Here is a 21,405-nt window from a genome sequence, read left to right on the forward strand (position 1 = left end):
GTAATGTATCTCTCGCTGTGAACGAAGAACGGCGCCACAATCGCATGGAGCGTGACGAGTATACACTTCACGTTGGTTTGTGTACGACGGCTTTACTAAGTGCGCACCGGCTCTGCCAGTGAAAAACGCTAATATACGATATTATCAAACATATCGCAGATCAATTTCGAGATGGAGGAACTGCTAGGTATCGTCTGAGAAAAGAAAGAGTATCTCCGCTCTTTGAGCACCGAATCAGAGTGACATTTTGACATTTCGGCTGTCGCATGTATGTACTTATTATGCATAAAATAAATTTTTCCGTGCGAATGCACGCTACAGTGACGGACGCGGCCGCAATTAGGGAGAGGTTTCTGACAACCGGCTGCGCGAGGCTGGACGCGAAACTCAGGGGCGGCGTACCTTGCAGGGGTATCACGCAGATTTACGGCGCCGCCGGCACCGGGAAGACACAGCTGGCTCTGCAGTTGTGCCTCACCGTCCAACTGCCGATAACCGCGGGCGGCCTCGGAGCTGGTAACGTTCGAAAACTCTGGGAAAAAATGCATGCCGATATCACGCCAAGCAGTCTGAGAGCAAATAAAAGACATTCCCGGCGACGCGACATTATATCTTTAAGTTCTTGATACAAATATTATCTTTACTTATTTTAAAATACTTTTGATGTATTTAGAAAAAGAATTTAAGATAATTTGATAAATATTATTAAAGTGGATAATAGAGCTTTATGTTATACTTTCAATCTTTTCTCTCTTGACTATTTGGAGTCTTCAAATATTTATGCTATTATGAAATGTTTATGGTGGAATCACTGACGTGTTAACAGGTGCCATATATATTTGCACGGAGACTGCTTTTCCCTCAAAACGGTTGCAGCAGTTGCTGGAGAACTCGGAGATAGCTAAAACTCATCCTGTGAATGGAGATGTGATATTCGTCAGCCACGTAGCCACCATTGTAATTAAAATATATTATCTGTAATTGAGGGGTAACGCAATATATAGATTGTACCGTTAATCGTATGTCAATTCGCTAATGTTGAAGGAAGAACTGATGGTGTGCCTGCAACGTAGAGTTCCAACGCTGATGAATGCTCGTAAAATAGGGTTGTTAATCATCGATTCGATAGCTGCCCCTTACAGAGTAGAGGACTGGAAGGAGCAGCAACAGGGCAAATCTAAGAGGCTCATCGGAAGACAATTACATGAACTTTGTAAAAACGATGACCTGTGCGTGATCTGCATTAACCAGGTAAACGCAATTTCAGGCACATTGTTGTATCGCATTGCTGATACATCTATCTTCCAGGTTTCCGCGGTTATAGGGGGGCACAGACTCATTTCTGAAGACGCGAGTGAGCAGCCAGCTTTAGGATTCACATGGTCGAGTATGATAACCACCTCTATATATTTCTACCGAAAAATCTTGCGATACGCTTGCGTAATGCTGGCCTCGCACTTGCCCAGGATCACTTTCCAATTCGAGGTGAACGAATCTGGCGTCAGGGCGACTGAATAAATCTGCACTACCACAAAATGAAAACGTCTCAATTTTATTCCATAAGTTTGTATATATCGCGAAATATATTCTCGTCCAAGATTTTTGTCACATTTGTCGCTTTGTAATCGGACAATATAGAGGCATCAAACGGATCCGCCGTTCTCACATCCATATTTTCAATATCACAGTTTAATACTAACCTTGAAAGTAAATGTAATGTTAATGAGACAATTATATATACATCTCAAACAGCAATACTCTAAGGCTATGGTCAACGTGACGCTACAAATGCTTCGAAGCATTCCTCTTCTCTTTTCTTTCAATGAAGAAAGAAGGAGAAGAAGAACGCTCCAGAGCATGTGTAGCGTTACGTTGACCGTAGCCTAAGTTAATTGTACCTAAGGGAATGAAGGTAGGTTCTGTGAGGTTCTATATCTTTGCCTTCGCTGTACGTATAATCTCCTATGACTGTGTGACCGATATGATGGCAATGTACTCTCAACTGGTGTCGTCTACCTGTGCCAGGCGCCAGCAAGATTTTAGTGGCGGGTTTGCCTTTCCAAAACCCATGTTCCAATACTACCAGCGTCGTGTAAGATCTGCGTGGCTTGTCGCAAAAGATACTGTCGTTCGTACACATTTTGTGATTGCCAGTCATCTCTCGAACGTCAGCACCTAGGTCGAGGAAGGTATCAAGGTGAGGCTTTGCCAAAATCGGTTGTTACTGCAATGTCGCGCTATCGCAATTCCTAACCAATTGGTTTGTCGATTACGATGTGAGGTTCATGTATGTGACCATGTACCAGTGCTAAGTAGAACTTTTGCACCTTGTGATTTTCGAAGGCGTACGACGCCGCTCTGGCCGCCCTTTTATTTAAAGCTATGCACATGACGCCGCTCGTGGGATAATCCAACCGGTGAACAAAATGAAACTCGTGGCACAGCCGTGGATTAACCAGGTCTGGCAGCATCTCACGCAGTTCTGTCTGAAGAGTATTCTGAAAACGGTAAATGCCTGATCGATTTACGGATACACGTTAATCGCCCACCCGAAACGAGGATGCTCTCACCTTTCTGTCGGGATTATTACTATTTATGTACATGTCGTAGGGCTTGTCGACTATCAAAAAGTTTTCACTGCGATGCATGATCTTGACAGATCTGTGCTCCTCGTACCAATCGCTCACCAGTCTCTTGATGTATGAATGTATCAAGCGAATTATCGTGTACGTGAGATTGCAGACAATCAGCGTGCACGTGTGTAAGAATCTGTTGATATTTACTTTAACCATTATAGGAGCAAGATATTTATCTCGATTGCGGACGGTGTTTCCACGCTGCGGCCATTTTCAGATGTTTACGTGCACACACACTGCACACAGAGGAAACGTCCTATACACGTGCACACAGCATTAAACGAACACACACACACACATACATACCCCTGTACATACAGACAATGTGCATTTACAAATAAATTTTATACATTTGTATTGTAAATTTATTTTTATTTTACGCTAATCTGTTGGTTTTAATGAAGGAATGAATAATTTTGTGAATCATATGTGTGTATGCTATATGCGGACTCTCGTGCGCATTTCTACACGCGAGCCTGCGCGATGTAAACAGGGATGCGAAAATGCGCGGAGATGCGTGAAGAATGCATAAGAGAAAAAACGAGTATGAACATATGTCTCTCCTCCGTCTCTTTTCAATCAGGGGATTTAAGAGGAATTACTTTCGTTTCCCTTATTCTCAAAATATTAATCCTTTCTCCTTATTTTCAAGTTTTTTCTGCCCTATTATAACTTTTTTGTTTCCTTCAATTTTTTAATTCCTGATCAACTAATGTATGGTATGCATACTATATGACAAACTCATTGCAGAATCAGTGAAAATGTAACATTTTGACTTGTTATTAGAAATAAGCGATATAATAAATTTGTGATAACAATATTAATATTTTTTAGTATCAGCAAAATTTGCCGGTGACAAAAAATGAGGAAGTTTGTGTTTCCGGATTCGAATTTTTAATGTCGTACCGCATTATCACGCGGATATAATTGATGGCGATCGGGACGCAGTGTAGAGATTTGTATGCCGACATAGAACGACTATGTTCTCATTTACACAAGTGACACAAAGCCCGCGAGACCGAGAGATGCGTATCTAGAGAGGAATCGTGTGCCATACACAAAACATCTTCTCTCGACGATGTATTCACACAAAGAGATTGCGTCCGCCGTGTCTGCTCAATGTAAAATGTAATCGAACGATCGCGAGCGAAGGGATTTTTCTCATTACATCATATTTTATTTCTTGTATTTTAACCCTTTCACACTATCAAGAGGTGTGGTCGAAGAATTCAAATGTAGAGATAATAACAAATTTACACAAGAATAAATCTCGATTGTCATAAATTCATCGTTAAAATCAATCAAGTATTATAAGTAAAAAATAACTGCATAATTGCTAATTAATTACAATCAAATTTAAAAGTATTAAATCTTTGGCAAAAAAGCACTATTTATATTGTTTATCATATATATTGAGAAATATATTATTTTATTCCGGTCAGATTAATCGGAATAAGATAAAAGTTGATCAACGTTAGAAAGATCAATCGGAAACATTAATGAGCGCATAGAGAGAGTTACCTCAAGTTACTCTCGCGCACTTATTTGGTGCTCCGTATGCACGTGCATGCCACGTCGTCCGGGGAAAATTTGTGCAATCCGTGCATTCGTACCGAATGCAGGTGACGGTAGCTCACGCTGGATGAGACGTTATGCAAGTTTGCGTCACACAGGTCTATTGCGTCAAAGCGGATCGTCTCAGCTCTACGCGCGGAAAAGCCGCGATGATAGGCTTTTTATAATTGGAAGATATACATTTCACGCGGATGTCGGCGGTATTTAAACGCGTCAATCATGGAGCAGAGGTCGATAAACTTTTTCTGTAAAGGCAAATAGTTTAGGTTTTATGGATCAAAAGGATATTAGGTATTTACAAGAGAGAAAACAAATGTCCAGACATTTTTTAAACTCAAGATATGATAATAATGATATAGTAATTAATATATTGTAATAATATTACTATAATCTGACGACTTTTAGACTAAAGAGCATAACTTTTTTATTCTTCTATTAATAGAGGAAAAATTAATAAAATCAATTAAATGATGTGGTTACGTATATCATGATTAATTAAGCACGAGATGCACGTCGTCTGCGATATATGTTCTCTTATATTCACATCATGACGTAAATATATATCTTATTATTGCATTTCTGTTTGCAGCTCGATATGAGTTTACATTGATCTCAATGCACGTGGGATATAGTTCTCCAGTTTTACATCGCGCAGCTATAGCTTATAAGAAAAGACGCGACTAAGAATATATTTTTTTTTTACCGCGCGCGGCGGTACGTCGGAGCGATATATCAAGGATCGCGTCAAAGGCTCCACGCGAGACGATTTAGAGGCGCTCCAGATGATTACGAGTTAACGATTCGCGGCGCAACGCTGACGGGAGTCAGCGATCGGCGAGATATAGAGCGCGAATCTGCTCGTGAGCATACGCTTACTTACACGCCGATCCGGCTCTTTTCCATCGATCCCGTGCAGCATCTTGTGACACACTTGCGTCGAACGTTGCTGTAAATCTTGCCGATTGCACCAAACTATGATCTAGAAACGCGGATGAGCCCCGGGATATATAAAGAGCGATGCGGGCCTCGTGTTTGTCATTCCCTCGAGAAATCCATCTCACGCTGGAAGGGTGCAGCAACGAGAGGCAGGGAGAGCGGGTGTCTCCCTCGCAGGGATAGAGTAACGGAAATTTGATTTTCTTTTTGCCGCTGGAGAACACTATGAGAGTCGTCAATATGCTTAAGGTGAGAAGAAATGACACTTAGGTTCGTTCAATGTTTATGAAATATAAAGTTAACGGATTTATTTTTGAATACATCTACATTTAGAAATGCATTATACTGACGATGAGAACTCGATCACGAATTCATGAGTATTTTTATTTCGGGCGTTAAGAATAATTATTGCTCAGATTATAAATGTGGCTTTCAAACAGGTATATATTTGACAATATTATAGTTAGGACTTTACCTTGACAAAAGTTTATACAGATGAGTTTAACATTTGACTCTACTAAAATTAATTATGTAGCATAGCAGAAATCAATTTCAAAAAAATAACCGAAATTGCTCGATATAATTAATAATCTAATTTGATGGAAAATTAGGTATAAATTTGAAGATTGTTTAACACTTTGGTGCAAAATTAAAAAATATTATTGAAATAATTTTATTACCGTTTGATACAAGTTCATTACATTTTTTAAGATTTATCGGTATTTCAATGGCGTATTTGCGTTATAATTGAAATTCTTATCACAGATTAGTGGAACAACGTTTATTATGATGTTGGCCGTGGTGCGTTCGGAACCTCCGGTTAATTCGTATCTACCTCCAAGGACGAGCCCTTCTCGTGCGAATGACGGTCAAACCGACCCGTTCAACCAGTATGGAGCACCTGATTTCAACGGGGGTGGTGCTAATAGAAACGGTGGCGCAACAAGTTTCGGCGGGTCCGGCGCAGGTAATGGCCCGTCGAAACTTTACGACGTACCCACTGGGGGAAATGTCGGCGGAAACAGTTTAGGTCAGTTTCGAGGAAACGGATTTGGGGATGGGCAACCCTCTAGCTCTTACGGCGCTCCTAACGGTGGCTTTGGTGAAAATCGAGGCAACGGAGGAAGACCGTCGAGTAGCTACGGCGTTCCCGGCACGAATGGAAACAACGGAGGTGGTTTCGGAAACGCAGGCAACCAGGGCAAGCCATCGAATGGCTACGGTGTTCCCGGTGCGAACGGGAACAACGGGGGTGGTTTTGGAAACGTAGGTAACGAAGGAAGACCTTCGACTAGCTACGGCGTTCCCGGTGCAAGCGGGAATAACGGGGGTGGTTTCGGAAATACGGGCAATGAAGGAAGACCGTCGACTAGCTACGGCGTTCCCGGTGCTAACGGGAACAACGGGGGTGGTTTCGGGAACGTAGGTAACGAAGGAAGACCGTCGACTAGCTACGGCGTTCCTGGTGCTAACGGGAACAACGGGGGTGGTTTTGGAAACGTAGGTAACGAAGGAAGACCGTCGGCTAGTTATGGCGTTCCCGGGGGTGGAAACGGTGGCAGTGGAAGGCCCTCGAGTAGTTATGGCGTACCTGCAAATGGAAATGCAAATAGCAAAGGTCGCTTCAATAGCGGAAATAGTGGAGGACCGTCGAGCAGCTATGGAACCCCGAATGAAAGTGGATTCGGTGGACGATCAACCAGTCAGCCTAATAGAGGTGGAAATGGTAACAACGGCTATCCATCCGGAGGCTCAAACGGAGGAAGTTTCGGTGGGGCTAACGGCTATCCATCCGGAGGTCCAAATGGAAACGCAGGGAATTTCGGGCAAGGGGATGGAAGTTTTGGAGGAGGAGGAGGAGGAGGAGGAGGAGGAGAAGGAGGAGGAAGGGGAAATGGCGAGGGTTACAACGATAACGCGCAAGAGGAAAGTACGGTAAGTGCATATGTTATGCATATGTCTCGTTGAAATTGAACCAGAAATAAATATGGCAATTATCCGAAGCGGAATGATTTTCTTCAGAAATAGCCAGTCTGTTTGATAATTCTGTAGAACTACCTTTATTACAGGTTTCAGTTTTTTATCTCTCTATTTTCAGGAGCCGGCGAAATACGAGTTTTCCTATAAAGTGAAGGATCAGCAAACCGGCAGCGATTACAGTCACACGGAGACTAGAGACGGTGACCGAGCTCAAGGCGAGTTCAACGTTTTGCTTCCAGACGGTAGGAAACAGATTGTCGAGTATGAGGCTGATCAGGATGGATTTAAACCGCAAATTAGATACGAGGGCGAAGCGAATGCCGGCGAAGGATACGGCTCCGGCGGGTCGAATGATAACAACGACGGTTATTCTTCTGGTCGACCAGGTAGCAAGAGCGGCGGTTTCACGAATAACTCAGGATTTAATGGAGGCGGTAGTAACGGTGGTTATCCAAGTGGTGGCCCCGGCGAGGGAAAGCTCGGCGGATTTAATAGCGGAGGCGGCAACGGTTATCAGTCGGGAAGACCAGGTGCGATAAGATTGCGATCTGCCGTTTAATTGAGTCAAAGTTACGTGGAAGACAAGTGGAAATTTAGGAAGAATGTATTAAAGAACTTTTAACTCTCGTGTAATGAGATATTTAAATATTGTATATAAAGTCCATACATTAAAGAATCTAATTTTTCATAATTTTGCTATTAAGCATTGATATTCTACTGCATTCTAAAATTCGATTTCTTTCTCTATCTCACTACCATTTAAATAAAATAATTTAAGAGTAGGTACTAGGTACATAATTTTTGTAGAAAAATAATAACTTACATTGTGCGCTTTAACGTACTATTTGTGGGTTCTTTGAGAAATTTATATTTTACAGCAGGACAATCGTTTGGCCGAGATAACGATGGTGGTTTGAGCGGCGGTGATAGCGGCGGCTACTTTTCCAATCCTCCTAGCAATAACATCGGTGGCAGTGACAATGCGAATGTCGGAAGCAACAGACAAAACGGCGGTAATAATGGATATCAATATTAAAGAACACACATAGTTCAATAGATTTAGAGATTATCACTGTCTTGGATAATTTTGCAAAAGGGTGAAAAATCGATTAAGAAAAATTATTTATCATAAATTTATCTGTATATTTAGCCAAATATTATTTAACAGTAGTCACACGAATAAATAACTTTCGTATCATCATATTATTATATTATCCATTTGCGAGATTTTCTATCATCAACAAAAGAGACAAATTTATTAAAATACGAAGATACACCTTGCGCTCTGTATCTTATCTAAGATTAACTATAAAGATCTGTATCTTAAATGTAAAATTTATAAATCAATATTTATTATAATTATTATTAATGTCGCACGTTCATAGCACGACTTATTTAAACTTATGTGTAGCAACCTTTAATTGAGCAAAAAGAAAAAAATAAACGGATGTATAACCGATATTGATGCAAATTCTTTATCATTGCAAAAAAACATACTTTCCTTCGTATGACTGTCCGTTGCGATCAATCGAAAGACATATTTTGAATCTCGATTGCTCTTTTTGAAAAGCAAACATACGAAAATTATATAATAATCGCGAAATCACCATGTAGATCCAAACTTTAAACCGTTATGGAATTAGACATTGTATGTGTGCACATGTGCAGCTGCATAGAATAATTTCGTCCTCTTACGCCGAACTAATTTCGCACTTCCGCGGCGTGCTCGGGGGAGCGCGACCTTAAGGGTCGCACGACGCGCTCGTACGACAAAGATTAACACGGCAGAAACACGGCCGATGTGTACAATTACGCAGGTCCGTATCCGGCTTGCGTTATATCTCGTGCGACCCGCTCGCCCGGCCGCCGAGACAGGAAGTCGAAGTCGGCCCGGTCCGCCGCCACGTGTGAATCTCCGGGCATTAAAACGCGTTGCAGTCGGTCGCGGTTTCCCAAACGGTCCCGGTCGATGTGCCCACACACCGACGAAAGAAACGTAAAAGGCGATGTGGAAGCCACATCGGATTCTGTTGTTTTGCCGGATTAACTTGCCGAGCTGTGAAATCCGACCGATCTGAGACGACAAAAATAATCCTCTGAGAGGATTGTCCAAAAGTAATCCTCCATCCAATACCTTGAGAGAGAAAGAAGATAAAAAAAAAAATAAAAATACGCGTATAATATAGGTATGATATGTAATTACGCGTTTATCGCAAAGAGATCCAAGTTTTTTCTAAGAAAAGCCCTAGCTTTGAAACTTATTTCCTCGAAAGCTTAAAATGCGAGAGAATAATGATTAATTTCACTCTACCATTTCCTAGAGAAATGTCTGCGCAAATATATACTGTCCCTTTCACAAAATTCCAATTTTTAATAGATAAAATAACTTTGTCCCCCTGCATTGCGTAAGTTTCGCGCAGGACGATTGTGCGTCTTAGTTAGGTAGACACTTTTGAGACGGCGGCGTGAAATTCTCGCGTATTCACACGGGACGACGCATCGGCAATATTTCATAATTAGTTGCAATTCAATTTGTATGGCGACGATATGCGCGCGCGCGCGCGTATATGCGTAGACGTGCGCGTGCAAATGCGCATAAATATAGCCGGCGCAACCAGGAACAAGAGAAACAGGTTCCAGCCACGGTACCGTAGATCCTTAAGGCATCATTGAGCGAATGGTAAACCAGCTGCGCCCGCTGCTCGGGATTTCACTGTAAATGTCAACGTAAGGCACGCGAAACGTCCCTCCGATTTAAAGGAAAGTCGTTCCGCAAGCCGAGCCGTATAATAAAGCCATTGTGCAAACGCGAAGGGGATGAAAGACGCGAAGAGGGTGTTCATTCAACGACCGACTCTCGCACCGACGCTTACGGAGGATGTTTCACTCTTTTGCGATCTCCTTCGCCTCGTCCCCGCATGAAAATATTAGCGAAAAAACGAAGTTTTAACGCTCCTCGTCAACTTTCAAAGTACGGATTGCTTATTCGTGAAAAAAAGTCACAACGAGCTCGCGAAAGAAGAAATGAAAGAACGGAACAATATCATCGATTTTTTGTCGATCGACTTAGACGGTATTAGAAGCCTGATCGGATAGTCGGGGTATTCATGGAGAGGATTGTAATTGACGCAGCGCGAGGAGGAGGATTCTCGCTATTCCGAACTTTCCAAACTTTCCTAACGCGACGGCCGTTTTTTAATTTCGAAAGGTGAAAAAGATATTGTTATACGCGTTATACGGAGCGACGTAGCCCCGTTACGCTTAAACAGAGATACTTGCCGGGCACATTAGAAAGTTGCGGACTTTATGAAAGTACATGAGCCCAAGCATCGTTAATTACCGCTCCTCTGAGAGTGCGAAGTGGTCTAACGTCCACGAGGATGCTAAACGCCCGCCCCCGCCGCCAAACATCAGTCTAATTATTTTAGAGAGATGTGAAAATTGCCAGATCATCTCAAGACAATTTCGCGCCGTTCTGTGTTCTTCCTGTTAGCGAAGTCGGACATGCTTCATATATCTTTGAAACAAGTTATATCTCGTATCGTATTAATTAGTATATGTGCAATAATTAAAAAAAGTTTTGATAAAAAAGTTTCGAGCATCACAACAAATATTGATCAATAAACAATTAGTTTCGTAAGCAATATATTTATGCAATTAAGATAATGATTATTTTGTAAGATTAAGAATATAAGGGCTTCATCTCGTGTTCTTTCTTGCCGTGTAAAAATTACCATCGTTCCGCTCTGGTTAGGTATATTTCACATTTTGACAAAGCGTGTTAGCATAGAAAATTATCCCGTCTGGGTAAACAAGCTGGAAACAATCTTCTGGGATCTGACAAATTTTTCACACCTCGACGTAGCGTTTCGCGACGAGGCGTCTTGTTACCGGGCGCACTTAGGTGTTTTCGGCCATATTCGGCGATGCATCCGGGCATTTTTACGAGCCAGGCTGGACCCGTCGGTAACCCACGGCCGCGTTCTCCGTCTTTCCCCGGTCCCTCCTCTCGTCTTCACGAAACGTAATCGTTTTTGCAGCCGGTCCGGTTCTCGGCGTCACCGACCTACCGGAACGCGTCGCGCCGGGCTCGAGCGCGACGACTCGATCGGGGCCCAGGTATATATATATGAAAAGACGAAACGGACACGCGGAAATTCCACCGTGATTTTCGCCGGCGCTTCCCTTTTTGCATCTTTGCGCAAGAATCAACGAGCCCAAGGGCATGAGAAGTGAAATCTTCGCGTCTTCCAAGATCCACGATGAGATTCTTGCCGATCTGAATAAATCGCTCCGAAGCTTTATTCGTGTCTCGTCAGAAAAAAAAGAGTAGAAATAATTTAAGAATGTCCGAGTCACTTCTATGCCTCGTCTCGCTTCTGTTATAAGATACAGACTTCCTCCGGATCTCGGAGTAATGTTATCAAGATAATTCCAGGCGATACCTCGTTACGGATGCTGGGATGAACCGGGAGGAACGCGTTAGCATTGAAAAAGAGCGACTTCCTCCTTAGCAACAGTCGAAAGTAGAAAATCATGCTACTAAATTTAGATTAAAAGTGGACGTTGAAGAAAATACAAACGGCCGTTGCTGAAGTAAGAATGCACCTGAGGCACCAATGCAACGCGTCTTATTCTTACAATCCGATTCTTATATGCACAAATGCGAAGGATCGCGGAGCGAATTCGCCTCGACGGCGCGGCAAGTGCGGCTATTTCTCGCGGGAATTTATCGTGAAGGATCCCTCCGAACGGGTCTTAAACCGGGTGACTCTCCTCGCAGGACAACGTATCGAAAGAAAAATCCAAAAATATCCTCGGGGCCTCGTTCGCGGATCCCATGCGAAGAAGGAGAGAGAGAGATCTCGGCGTCGCGGCAAAGAGAGATAGAGAGATCGAGAGGATGGCCCCTACTCCATTCGCGGAGAGCAGAACCCCACCACGAATGGCAAACGCACAGCGCGACGGGGAAGAGCGACGGGGTGGCGAAGAGAGCGGCGGCAGGACGAGAGCGAGAGGACGGCAGAGAGATTCGTGGTGAGAAACGGAGAGGAGAGACCCCGGCGCTGCCCCGAGTTTTCGGAGCAGTCGGCGGCGACGGTGGAGCCAGTTTCTCGTAGCTGCTCGTGCGGCGGCAGCCTGCGGCGGCATCGTGCCCGTGCCCGCCGTGTATATCTCTCCCCTTCAGTACACTTCAGTATGAAGCCGACGACCGTGCCAGCTGCAGCGGCTGCACCTGCCGCACCGTCCTCGACAACGCGCGACCATCGTATACACCGCCGCGCCTGCGACGCGCCGCGTCGCCGTGCCTCCTGATCGTGGGACGAGACCCCCGCACGCGTCTCGGAATTCCGTTCCCGTCCTCGTCTCGTCGAAGAGGATCCCGCTGGGATCCTCGCTGCGTAAGCGGATCGATCGCCGTACGGCCGGAAGGGGGAAGGAACCGCGCGATCGCGATTTCTTTTCTTCTTTCTCTCCTTCGCTCGCTCCCTTCGTCGACGAAGGAGGCGCCGTTGGGATTCGTCCCGGCGCGTGCTCGTGCACGTGTCGCATCCAGGTGGACAGAGATAGTCGCGCGTGCATCCGGTACGCGCGCACGCCGGGCGAATCGTCCCGCGGGTGAGAAGAACTGTGGATACGCGAAGGAGGCGGCGCATCTCTCGGCGTTTTCCCTCTTGGACTAAAAGTGAAAACTCCGTCCTTCGTCCTTGCTCGGTTCGTCGCCTTGGTGCTCGGACTCCCGTCGGTGATAACCTTGGTAATTAGGCGAGAGCGGACAGACTTCGCGGGATAGCGCGACACGATCATTCGTCGCGGCAAGGTGAGTCCCGATTCAAGCCTCGAGGGTCAAGAGCGGTCAGACCTCTCGCGCGACGCGACAAGCGCGACCGTCTTTGCGAATTCGGAGTCTAGGATTAATCTAGTATAGAGTCTTAGGATCTTCAGATAGCGTTCAAAACTTTTGAGCTGAGTTTCCTAACTTCAATTACGAAATATTACGCTCCTTTTAGATAAATTTCACTTTTTAATTAGTATGCAATGAATTTTACTAGAAAGTTTTTTTTAAATAGTATATTCATAATTTTAATTCTTGGAAATTTGAGAAATTATGCTAAGTAACCATTGTTTGTAAAAATTTCTTTTTGGTAACGAGCAGATATCATTGAATATTCTACTTCAATGATGTAATGTCATTGTATAATAAAACACGGTTCGAGACGGAAACATGGAGAGAAACAATTTCAACGGAGTGTCAAAAGGAAAAAAAAGAAATATATATGTATAGTGTAAGCTAAATTAGAAAAATACCCGTAAAAATACGTAAAAATATAGAATCTATTTAAACGCAAATTTCTCCGTCCCCGATTGTGGAATTTATTCTCCGTTTGATCGGTGCGATGTATCGTGTTGATCGTCGTGTTTAGATTTAATTGGCATTTCGCGATCGTGGAACTTGTTCTCTAACTCTAACTTGTCGTACAAGTGACGTGAAGATACACATTTGTGCAAATAACGCGAGACCCTTCTTTCATCGCCGAAAAAAAAAGAGGAAAAGAAACCTTTATCCTTGCGCTTCCGGCCACGCGTTTTACAGTAACGCAACAATAATAGCGTTAATATAGCGGCAAGCCGTGCGGGGGCCTTCATTAATGCTAGTCGACGAAAGATAGTCCTTTGAAAGCCTGAGAACCCGGATGATTTACCGCGTCGTCTCGTCACGACGAAGACCGTCCCCGACGATTTATTCGGCGGAGGTCGATGGTCTCCTTTTCCGCACGAATCGACGAGAGGCCTGCCGCCACGACCTCGACCTCGGGAAATAACGCGGAATTACCATCCCGGATGGCTGGAAACGGCCGGGGATAATGTAACGTGGGACCTCGAGGTCAGAGAGAGACGATCGCCCGTAGTATAGTCGCAACAATTCTCGCTAATGTGTTGCATTAATCGCGAACCCATTCTTCCTCTCTCACTCGCTTTCCTTCTTTCTCGCTCTGCCTTCTGGGACAAACTACGGAGTCGAGTAATATTTTCTTAGGTCTAAAATTGTGGAGGTGTGAAAATGACCGATTAAAAACAATTGGTAATTTTCTTAGCTCTAAAATTTAAAATTTCCTCCAAATCTCGTATTCTTCTTCAATCTTTTTATCGTAGTATCTTGCGCGCTGAAAGTTATTCTATTCAGACAAATAATTTTTAGGTCAACAATTTTCGCGTTAATCAGATCGGAATTCTGATTTTCAGAGTGAGAGGCGAAAAATTATATAATTATCGCTAATGTAGCGCCTTTCGATTTGGCGAATTTTAACGACGCGGACGCGACTTCCTCTCTCGGCGCGATCGCAGAACCGTTTCGTTTTCGCGATCCGCGACTCGCGTCGACTCTCCGTACGTGTTTCACGCGCGTCGCAATTAAAGTCGCAACTTGTCTTCAGCGACATGGCGACGGTGTGTCCCGGGGAAGGCAACCGCAGAGCGGCAGTCATTAACTCCCGACACAATGCCGGGCAATTAAACTGGTTTGTGTGTCCCCGCTCGCGAGAAACTCGCTTAATCTAATTTCCATGGCAATCTACTTAATTAACTTCCTGACGGTTTTCGGACCTTCGGTCGCGTTCGCCGATTAAGAGCGGTGTACCACGGGAAAGCGACTTTTTCACTGTGCACAATGCGGCGGCGTTTACCCGTCGTTAACCGTCGATCGCGTGGGGTATGAAAGCGAGCGCCAGGTCGATGCGGCATGTTTCATACAGAGACACTCGGTAATACGGTATAGTAAAGGACGTTGCAGGTAGAAAATAACGTCCCGAAGAAAGGTCGTTTAAACCTTCTCCTTACGTAAACGGCGCTTTCCCCCTTTAAAAGCTTTCAAAAGCCCATCTAACTTTCACAAGAATAAACAAGGTAAATAATAAGAATAATTAAATATCGAAAACCGCCGAATTTTTTCGTGGTACCATTTACCGCTTCGAACTTCGTGACCCGTGCGTTTAGCGTCCGTGGAAAACTTGCTGACCCTGTAAAATCGCTCGCATGGGAGCCACAAAAGTGGCACGCACAAGCAGGTGAAAAACACATAAACGCCGCACCTGTACGGGTACGCGGAGAGGCATTCAATGCGGTATTAATTGAGGGTATTTAGCTCCCATATATTATCGTCGTGACACAAATAAATTCTATAGGAGGACGGTGGCGTATAATGCGCCATCGATTCCCGTTTCGGCGATAACAGCTGTAAGAAACGACGCCGGCCAAACTCGTTCCTATTATCGTTTAATAATAATCGCCGATTTGTCTTCGGGAACGGGACTAGAACGTACGGGCGAGAAACCGTATGTGAAAATTGTGTAACGCCTGATTCAGGCGAAACGAATATACAAATCCGTGTACCGTTTGACGTCTTTTACGAAAGACTGGAAAGACCAAGTACGACGTGTGTATGTGTGTCTTTATCAGTCTTTTCTTGTTCAGGCCTATTAAGATCAGAATAGCGATTAATACGTAAGAAACTTTAATCGCAGCATATTGCTTCATATATAGCGTAAAAAAAACGATATTCAAAGTGCGTTTCTCAATAATGCATAGTCTTAGACATTGTTATTAAAAAAAAAAATAAAAAAACAATTATTTCTTCATAAATAATTATTTAAAAATAATTCTAATACCTCTTCATAAATAATTATTTAAAAAATATAATGAAAAGAAACAAAGAGTTGTGCCTACGTTGCGAGATTAATTGCCGTATACTCCGCAATTATCAGACGCGTGTGCTGTGAGATACGGCGAACGGGTACAGGTGTGGAAAACGGGTTATCTTCGCGAGACGAGTTCGAAAACGATATGCGCGATCGTCCGTGAACGCCAAGCAGTCGATCGTTAACTAAGTCGACGGCCAGTCGAATCGCCGTAAAGATTAGCGCGCGCAGAGCGCGGCCGCTAAACGCGAACGTGGCGGCGCAAAAGCAGATTACGGCTCGCCCTGAGTACATCGTTACTCGCAGCCTTTTATGCCCGGCTCAAATCGCCATTTAGGTTCTGTTTACAACGATCCTCGAGCTACGGTCGGACTATGACCGCGAAATGGACTTCTCCTCGCGTAATACGGCCGCGGCCGCGGGATTCGAGGTCGAAAATAAGCCCAGTTGTCGAAGTTATCCAATCCCGTAAACCCTTCAACTCGGCGATTTAGATTCTCCGGCAGTATTTTGCGATAATTAGAAAATTGTCGCGAATTAATCGGACATCTTGTAGGATCACGTGGCGGATTATATCCCGCGGGAGTTTCGCAGCCTGGTAACATCGTTACCAGTCGGATTAATCGCGCTTCTCGAGTCGATTTATCTTATATCTTGTTTCATTTGGATTCGTTTCGCTCGACAGTTTGAATGCTTCTTCGAGACTTTACGTTAAACGTAGTATTTTTTGGTGGGTGACCTGATTATAGTTGATAAAGCGCTGATGAGGCGCGCGCGATTTCAGCCGACCTTCACGAACACGATCGGTTCTTGTCGCGCCCGCACACGCAGTTACGTTCGCCGCGTGTATTCTCGATTTATTTATAGTCGACCTTTAACAGTACTCTTACTCGGATCTTTTATATATCCCGGAGGAAAGTTGGACGGTAAAAGCTCATTTTAACGGGCGCAGCCGCGCCGCGGCGAGTGCATCGAGCACGTAATTGATCGATAGCTAACTATCTTTCCCAAGAGCGTTACGTGGCGGAGGCGGTGGAAGAGAAAATTATCGACTCACGCGCGCTTACCGTCTCCTCCCTCGTGGAAGAAGAAGAAATCACGGCTCGTATCCGGCGTTCGATATGTATTTCCAGTTTCAAGAAGTTCGCGCGACTCCGAGGAAAACAAGCTGCTTTGTGGGATATAGTCGAACGCGCGATCCGCGTTTCGAGATATCCAAACTCTCACTTCGCGCGACGTTATATTAGTTAATATTAATTAACCGCGAGCTCGAAATGCAGAGGTTGCGAAATTAGTTGCGCTACGTGCAAATCCGGTTTCTTCAATTTCGCGAGCTAATTCATTTTTACATAACACATATCTTCGAAAAATCTTCATCCACCGCGACTTTCCCGTTCGCTGACCTTACGACGACGTGGGCCGAGGGAAGGAGGGAGAAGGAGAGTTCCTCAACCCATTCCCGGTGGTAACAAGGCTAATGGAGGAACGATCGTGTTGGTCGGCTTTTCGAGGTGCCGCCACACACGCGGGTAATTTCTCCTACGCTAGATTCCGCGGGAAAAACAAGACCGTAGGAAGAGGAACGATCGCCGCCGACACACTCACTTGTCACTTACTCAGCATTCGACGCATTAAGCGCGGCAGAGATTCGAACATCGTAGTGTTTCACTCTTAGAGTTGGTACTTTCGAACGAGGTAAATCAAAGTCTCCATCGATAGATGTAGTAAGCAGAAGTTATATGTGCCTTCTCTTCAAGTTTCTTTTCACATAAATTATTGTTCAAAATTTTGGTAGAAAAAAGCTCGAGGAGAATAATAATTAGTATTATTTTCATAACAAAAAAGAAGATATGAAACAGTAGAAAACGGCTTAATATATCGCGCAAATAAAGACGTAAATACTACGAACTAACGTGAAGACTGTACTCGTGTTGGATTGAGCGTGTGTTAGTGCCTCAAATTAATCTCCATGCAAAACGTCGTGAACGCGACACCGCTGGCGACCTATCGCTATCCCGTCGGCGAGAGACATCGGCCGTTTATGGTCAAGCTTAGAGACGTGCAGTGAGGAAACTCTGACGCGCGATTCAGAAAGCGGAGGTCGAACAGCCTAGAAAGATGGCACACACTCGGCCGATCGTCGTCGATCGACCACGCGCGCAGCGGGGGAATTTTCTAAAGTGATTAGAAATAATTGCGTCGCCGCCAGCCCGTAGGCTGGAAAAGTAAGGACGTCGGTACGCGCCCGCGGATCGCCGGGTCTTAATTAATTGACTCGCGACTCCCGTCCCCGAACGAGAGAGAGAGAGAGAGAGAGAGAGAAAAAAAGAGAGAAAGACCGCGGGAAGAAAAAGGTCGTCGGCGCGACCGGAAGTAAAAGCACGCGGGAATCATCGTCGATCCTTGGGATCTGCTAATAACGACGCCTCGTTTGACCTCGCGCTTACGTTGACGGTGCAGTTAATGAGAGATCGTTTCCGACAAGTCGTTGTCGATGTGCGCGATTTCGCCGGAATAATCGCGGAGAAGAGATGCGAGATATGAGAAGCAGTGATTCCACGAAAAGGGGCACATATATGGGAACGTTGTGAACTCTTTCGAAGATCGATCTGTCAGATTCGAACAATGATAAATCAAATAATCGTTTTAAAATTAACGAGGGATCCCGATTCAATGGATCTTGGGGCATGTCAGATTTGACTGATGCAAGAGATTTGCACTTTCCTCCAATTAAAAGTAAGACGTGCGCTACATTTGCCGTGTGCGAATCTTAAAACGCCGCGCCGCGGCTCTTCTCCGTGTCGAACGCGAGACTATATCGTGCAGTGATGAGAGGGAACGATTTGTATCCGCGAACTATTCCGTAAAAGCGGAGAGATAGCGGAATGGTAAACGGATCAGCCGTTCACCTCGCCGACTCCGTGATCCGCGCGTTTTCTATATGTATACATAAACCGATTAGGAATAATTATTACTGGCGGCGGATCGAGCCACTGACGGCTGGAAAAGCGAGGACGTCCGGCCTCGTCGTTCACGCCGATTTTATTAATGCGCGCCGTCCGATCGGCAGGTGGTGAAAATGGTCCTAATTAATGCTCCGCGGCGCGCACGCGGATCCGTTAATCGCCCCGACACGTTATTAATGACGCCGACTTACCGATCGTATAGACCTGCGGATACGCGCGCCTCGGTGCTACTTATATATCGCGAGATGCGATGTCGATACGAAAATTATAATGCTCCGCGCCAAGAGTCCGGCTGCTTTATGGCACTCCGAATTAAATTCCGCAAATGGGACGGCACGTAAAATGCACACGTCGATACCGACTTCGCCGACGTTTACCATAACGTAAATCACGGGCGCTCGCCTTTATCGCCCGTTATTTACCGTCTCCGCTTCGCCGCGCTCTCGCGAAGGGGAAACGCGAGATAAATTTTCAATCTACGTGCCACGTAATGACAGTAATCAGTCTCCCACTCACCTCGACGGTTTCTCGCAGCTTCGGATGAAGCGACCGTCTGCGAAATTGACGAACGCGTTCGCGCCCGCGCGCTCAATTCGGATAGATTTGAAAGTTTCAATTAAAAGGATCCCCTCTCGCCGGGGGTTGGGAGATAACACGCGCGCGCGCGCCAGGAGTTTCTCTGGAGATGGATCACGTATTTCATTATGATCCACATGAATCGCGCGCGTGCGTCATGTAGCCGCGAGCGTGTATTCCTCTTGTACACACGTCGCTCGCGGAATCGCGCCTGCGTCCACAAAAGTGGAACGAGGCTCCCGGCGCGCGCCTCTTCGCGCTCCGGCGCGGCGCGGCGGCGGCATTTTCCCGTCGCGCGTTCCACCTACAAACTATTTCGCGAGGTGGTAATGGCACAATCCCACTTTTCCGCCTACTTTTTCATTATTTCTCTCTCACCTGAATGCGGGGGGTGCCGTGTATGGGTTTCATGCTACACGACGGTAGGCCGACGCCTTCGGGCTCAGAGACGCGCGAAGGCACGCGACTCCGCTTCTGTACGTTTCGAAATCCCCGAGAGGCGCGAGATTCCCCTCTCACGCAACGGTCTCACGTGTCTCTACCCTTGAGACAATGGAAACGACTTTCCTAACACTGATGAGGATAATCCGCCGAGAGAGAGAAAAAGAGACGATAATCGACCAATTGGATGATAATTATACATGCCCGTTTTAGTCGCCGATAAGAAAAATTGCGCGCATCGTTGGAGAGAAGGACTCTCGCGAAAGCTGTGTCAACTTGACTTGTGCAGAACTCGGCGATTAGCGCGTATCGAAAGGCATTTGCAGAACCGCCGAGGGTGTTGGTCACGGCTAATTCTCGCCGCGGTAACGAACTTGCTGAATTTACGCGGTAACTTGCAATTTAGTCGAAGACTTTCTCGCGTGTACGTCATTTACTCTATCGATCGTACGTCAAGCTGGGAACACACGCGCGCTTACTTGCAATCTCGCTCAGGCAAAACGCTTGCTCGCCCCGGTCGTTACTTCACGTGTATGGAAACTATGGAAAGTGCGAGTTATCATCTGGCTCGGTTTTACGTTACAATAAGGGACACGTCGCTCGAAGACTTTCGAGCGTCCTAGCGGGAAGGAATTCCTATTATGCGCAACGTTAATGAACGCATGAGCCACTCGATCGCTCAACGGGGTTAATATTTCAGGCAAGACTAGATCAAGCTCATACTTTATAAGATATATGAACTCGTGTTACAAATTATGCAGAGTATACAGGAACGTCTCCGAACGACGCGACGGTTGTTTTGGAAAAGGTTGTTCTTGTGTATTATAAATTAATTATATATCTTCAATGAAATTAGTATTTTTATAGAAAACTAATTAAATTAACTAATTGTTTACGTGATTGCGTCACATTCCGTGAAAAGCGAAAATGAAATCTGTCCTAACTCATATGTTTGCATCTATGTCCTGAATTCACGTTTCGCAGGTGTGAAAAGCAGCAAATATTTAAATTTAATGTGTAAATTAGTAGCGAAATGTTACAACGACCGCTATTTATACGTCGTTATTAGCGGGTCTGCGTGAATCTCTGTCGGTTTTTGCCGTTCGCTCGCGGGACGGACGGTGCAACATTGTATTATTTACGCTCGCGTATATGCGCATGTCATTACACCTTCCACGTAAATTGTTATCTGATTACAGACGGTGAACTTAGACCAGCAGAATTACGTAGTTCACTGGCGTAATTACAAAGGTTGGTCAGTACGCGAAACCTACGCAAGTCTGAGAAATGGACGTTACCGGTTGAAGGGTAATGTTAGCCCTAGGATGCGTTCCGGGATAAAGAATGATAACTGCAGGATGTACGATTATTTCTTAATAACATAGAATTTTCCGAACGTTTTTGATTCAACGATTTCTTTCTTCTTTTAACACTTGCGAGACCTGCTGCGTATCGCACCAGGTGTAAGCCGCGTTCAACTTTATTCTTCGATCATTTCGGTTCTTAATTTCTAGTTATATTGGTCCCCGCAGATAAAGTTAAAATTGAACAGTGCATTCTAAGAATAACATTAATTTTTTTTTCTTTCCACGTAAATCT

At 44.9% G+C, this 21,405-nt stretch overlaps 5 protein-coding genes across 12 annotated transcripts in view; 3 read left to right on the forward strand and 2 right to left on the reverse strand.

Annotated features, from left to right (window-relative positions):
- LOC139819552 (uncharacterized) overlaps positions 1-21,405 on the reverse strand; it is a 91,819-nt gene that overhangs the window by 8,099 nt on the left and 62,315 nt on the right. The window lies entirely within an intron of this gene.
- On the forward strand, positions 46-1,542 carry LOC139819646 (DNA repair protein XRCC3). 6 transcript variants are annotated; one of them, XM_071789171.1, is made up of 5 exons: positions 46-187; positions 322-516; positions 827-957; positions 1,045-1,251; positions 1,309-1,542. In XM_071789171.1, the coding sequence occupies exons 1-5, from the start codon at positions 172-174 to the stop codon at positions 1,516-1,518; spliced, it is 759 nt and encodes a 252-aa protein (XP_071645272.1). In that variant the 5' UTR covers positions 46-171; the 3' UTR covers positions 1,519-1,542. The 6 variants fall into 6 exon arrangements, with proteins under 6 accessions (XP_071645272.1, XP_071645286.1, XP_071645305.1 ...); XM_071789185.1 differs by having other exon boundaries at positions 123-272; positions 344-516; XM_071789204.1 differs by having other exon boundaries at positions 123-272; positions 410-516.
- On the reverse strand, positions 1,534-2,875 carry LOC139819635 (RNA pseudouridylate synthase domain-containing protein 1). Of its 2 annotated transcripts, none has more exons than XM_071789151.1 (4): positions 2,571-2,875; positions 2,255-2,498; positions 1,899-2,175; positions 1,534-1,695 (listed from the first exon to the last, which is right to left on the reverse strand). In XM_071789151.1, exons 1-4 carry the CDS (start codon positions 2,790-2,792, stop codon positions 1,683-1,685), a joined length of 756 nt encoding a protein of 251 aa, XP_071645252.1. In that variant the 5' UTR covers positions 2,793-2,875; the 3' UTR covers positions 1,534-1,682. The 2 variants fall into 2 exon arrangements, with proteins under 2 accessions (XP_071645252.1, XP_071645243.1); XM_071789142.1 differs by having other exon boundaries at positions 1,534-1,700.
- On the forward strand, positions 4,665-9,339 carry LOC139819567 (uncharacterized). Its single transcript, XM_071789028.1, has 4 exons — positions 4,665-5,396; positions 5,913-7,082; positions 7,246-7,657; positions 8,006-9,339. The coding sequence occupies exons 1-4, from the start codon at positions 5,373-5,375 to the stop codon at positions 8,161-8,163; spliced, it is 1,764 nt and encodes a 587-aa protein (XP_071645129.1). The 5' UTR covers positions 4,665-5,372; the 3' UTR covers positions 8,164-9,339.
- Knockout (Stork-head domain-containing protein knockout) overlaps positions 12,179-21,405 on the forward strand; it is a 71,205-nt gene continuing 61,978 nt past the window's right edge. For both annotated transcript variants that reach the window (XM_071788978.1, XM_071788986.1), the window contains exon 1: positions 12,179-12,948. The gene's annotated coding sequence lies outside the window, so the exon portion shown is untranslated. The remainder of the gene's footprint in view (positions 12,949-21,405) is intronic.

This window comes from Temnothorax longispinosus, chromosome 1 (assembly GCF_030848805.1).
Source record: "Temnothorax longispinosus isolate EJ_2023e chromosome 1, Tlon_JGU_v1, whole genome shotgun sequence".
In the NCBI taxonomy this organism is placed as follows: domain Eukaryota; kingdom Metazoa; phylum Arthropoda; class Insecta; order Hymenoptera; family Formicidae; genus Temnothorax; species Temnothorax longispinosus.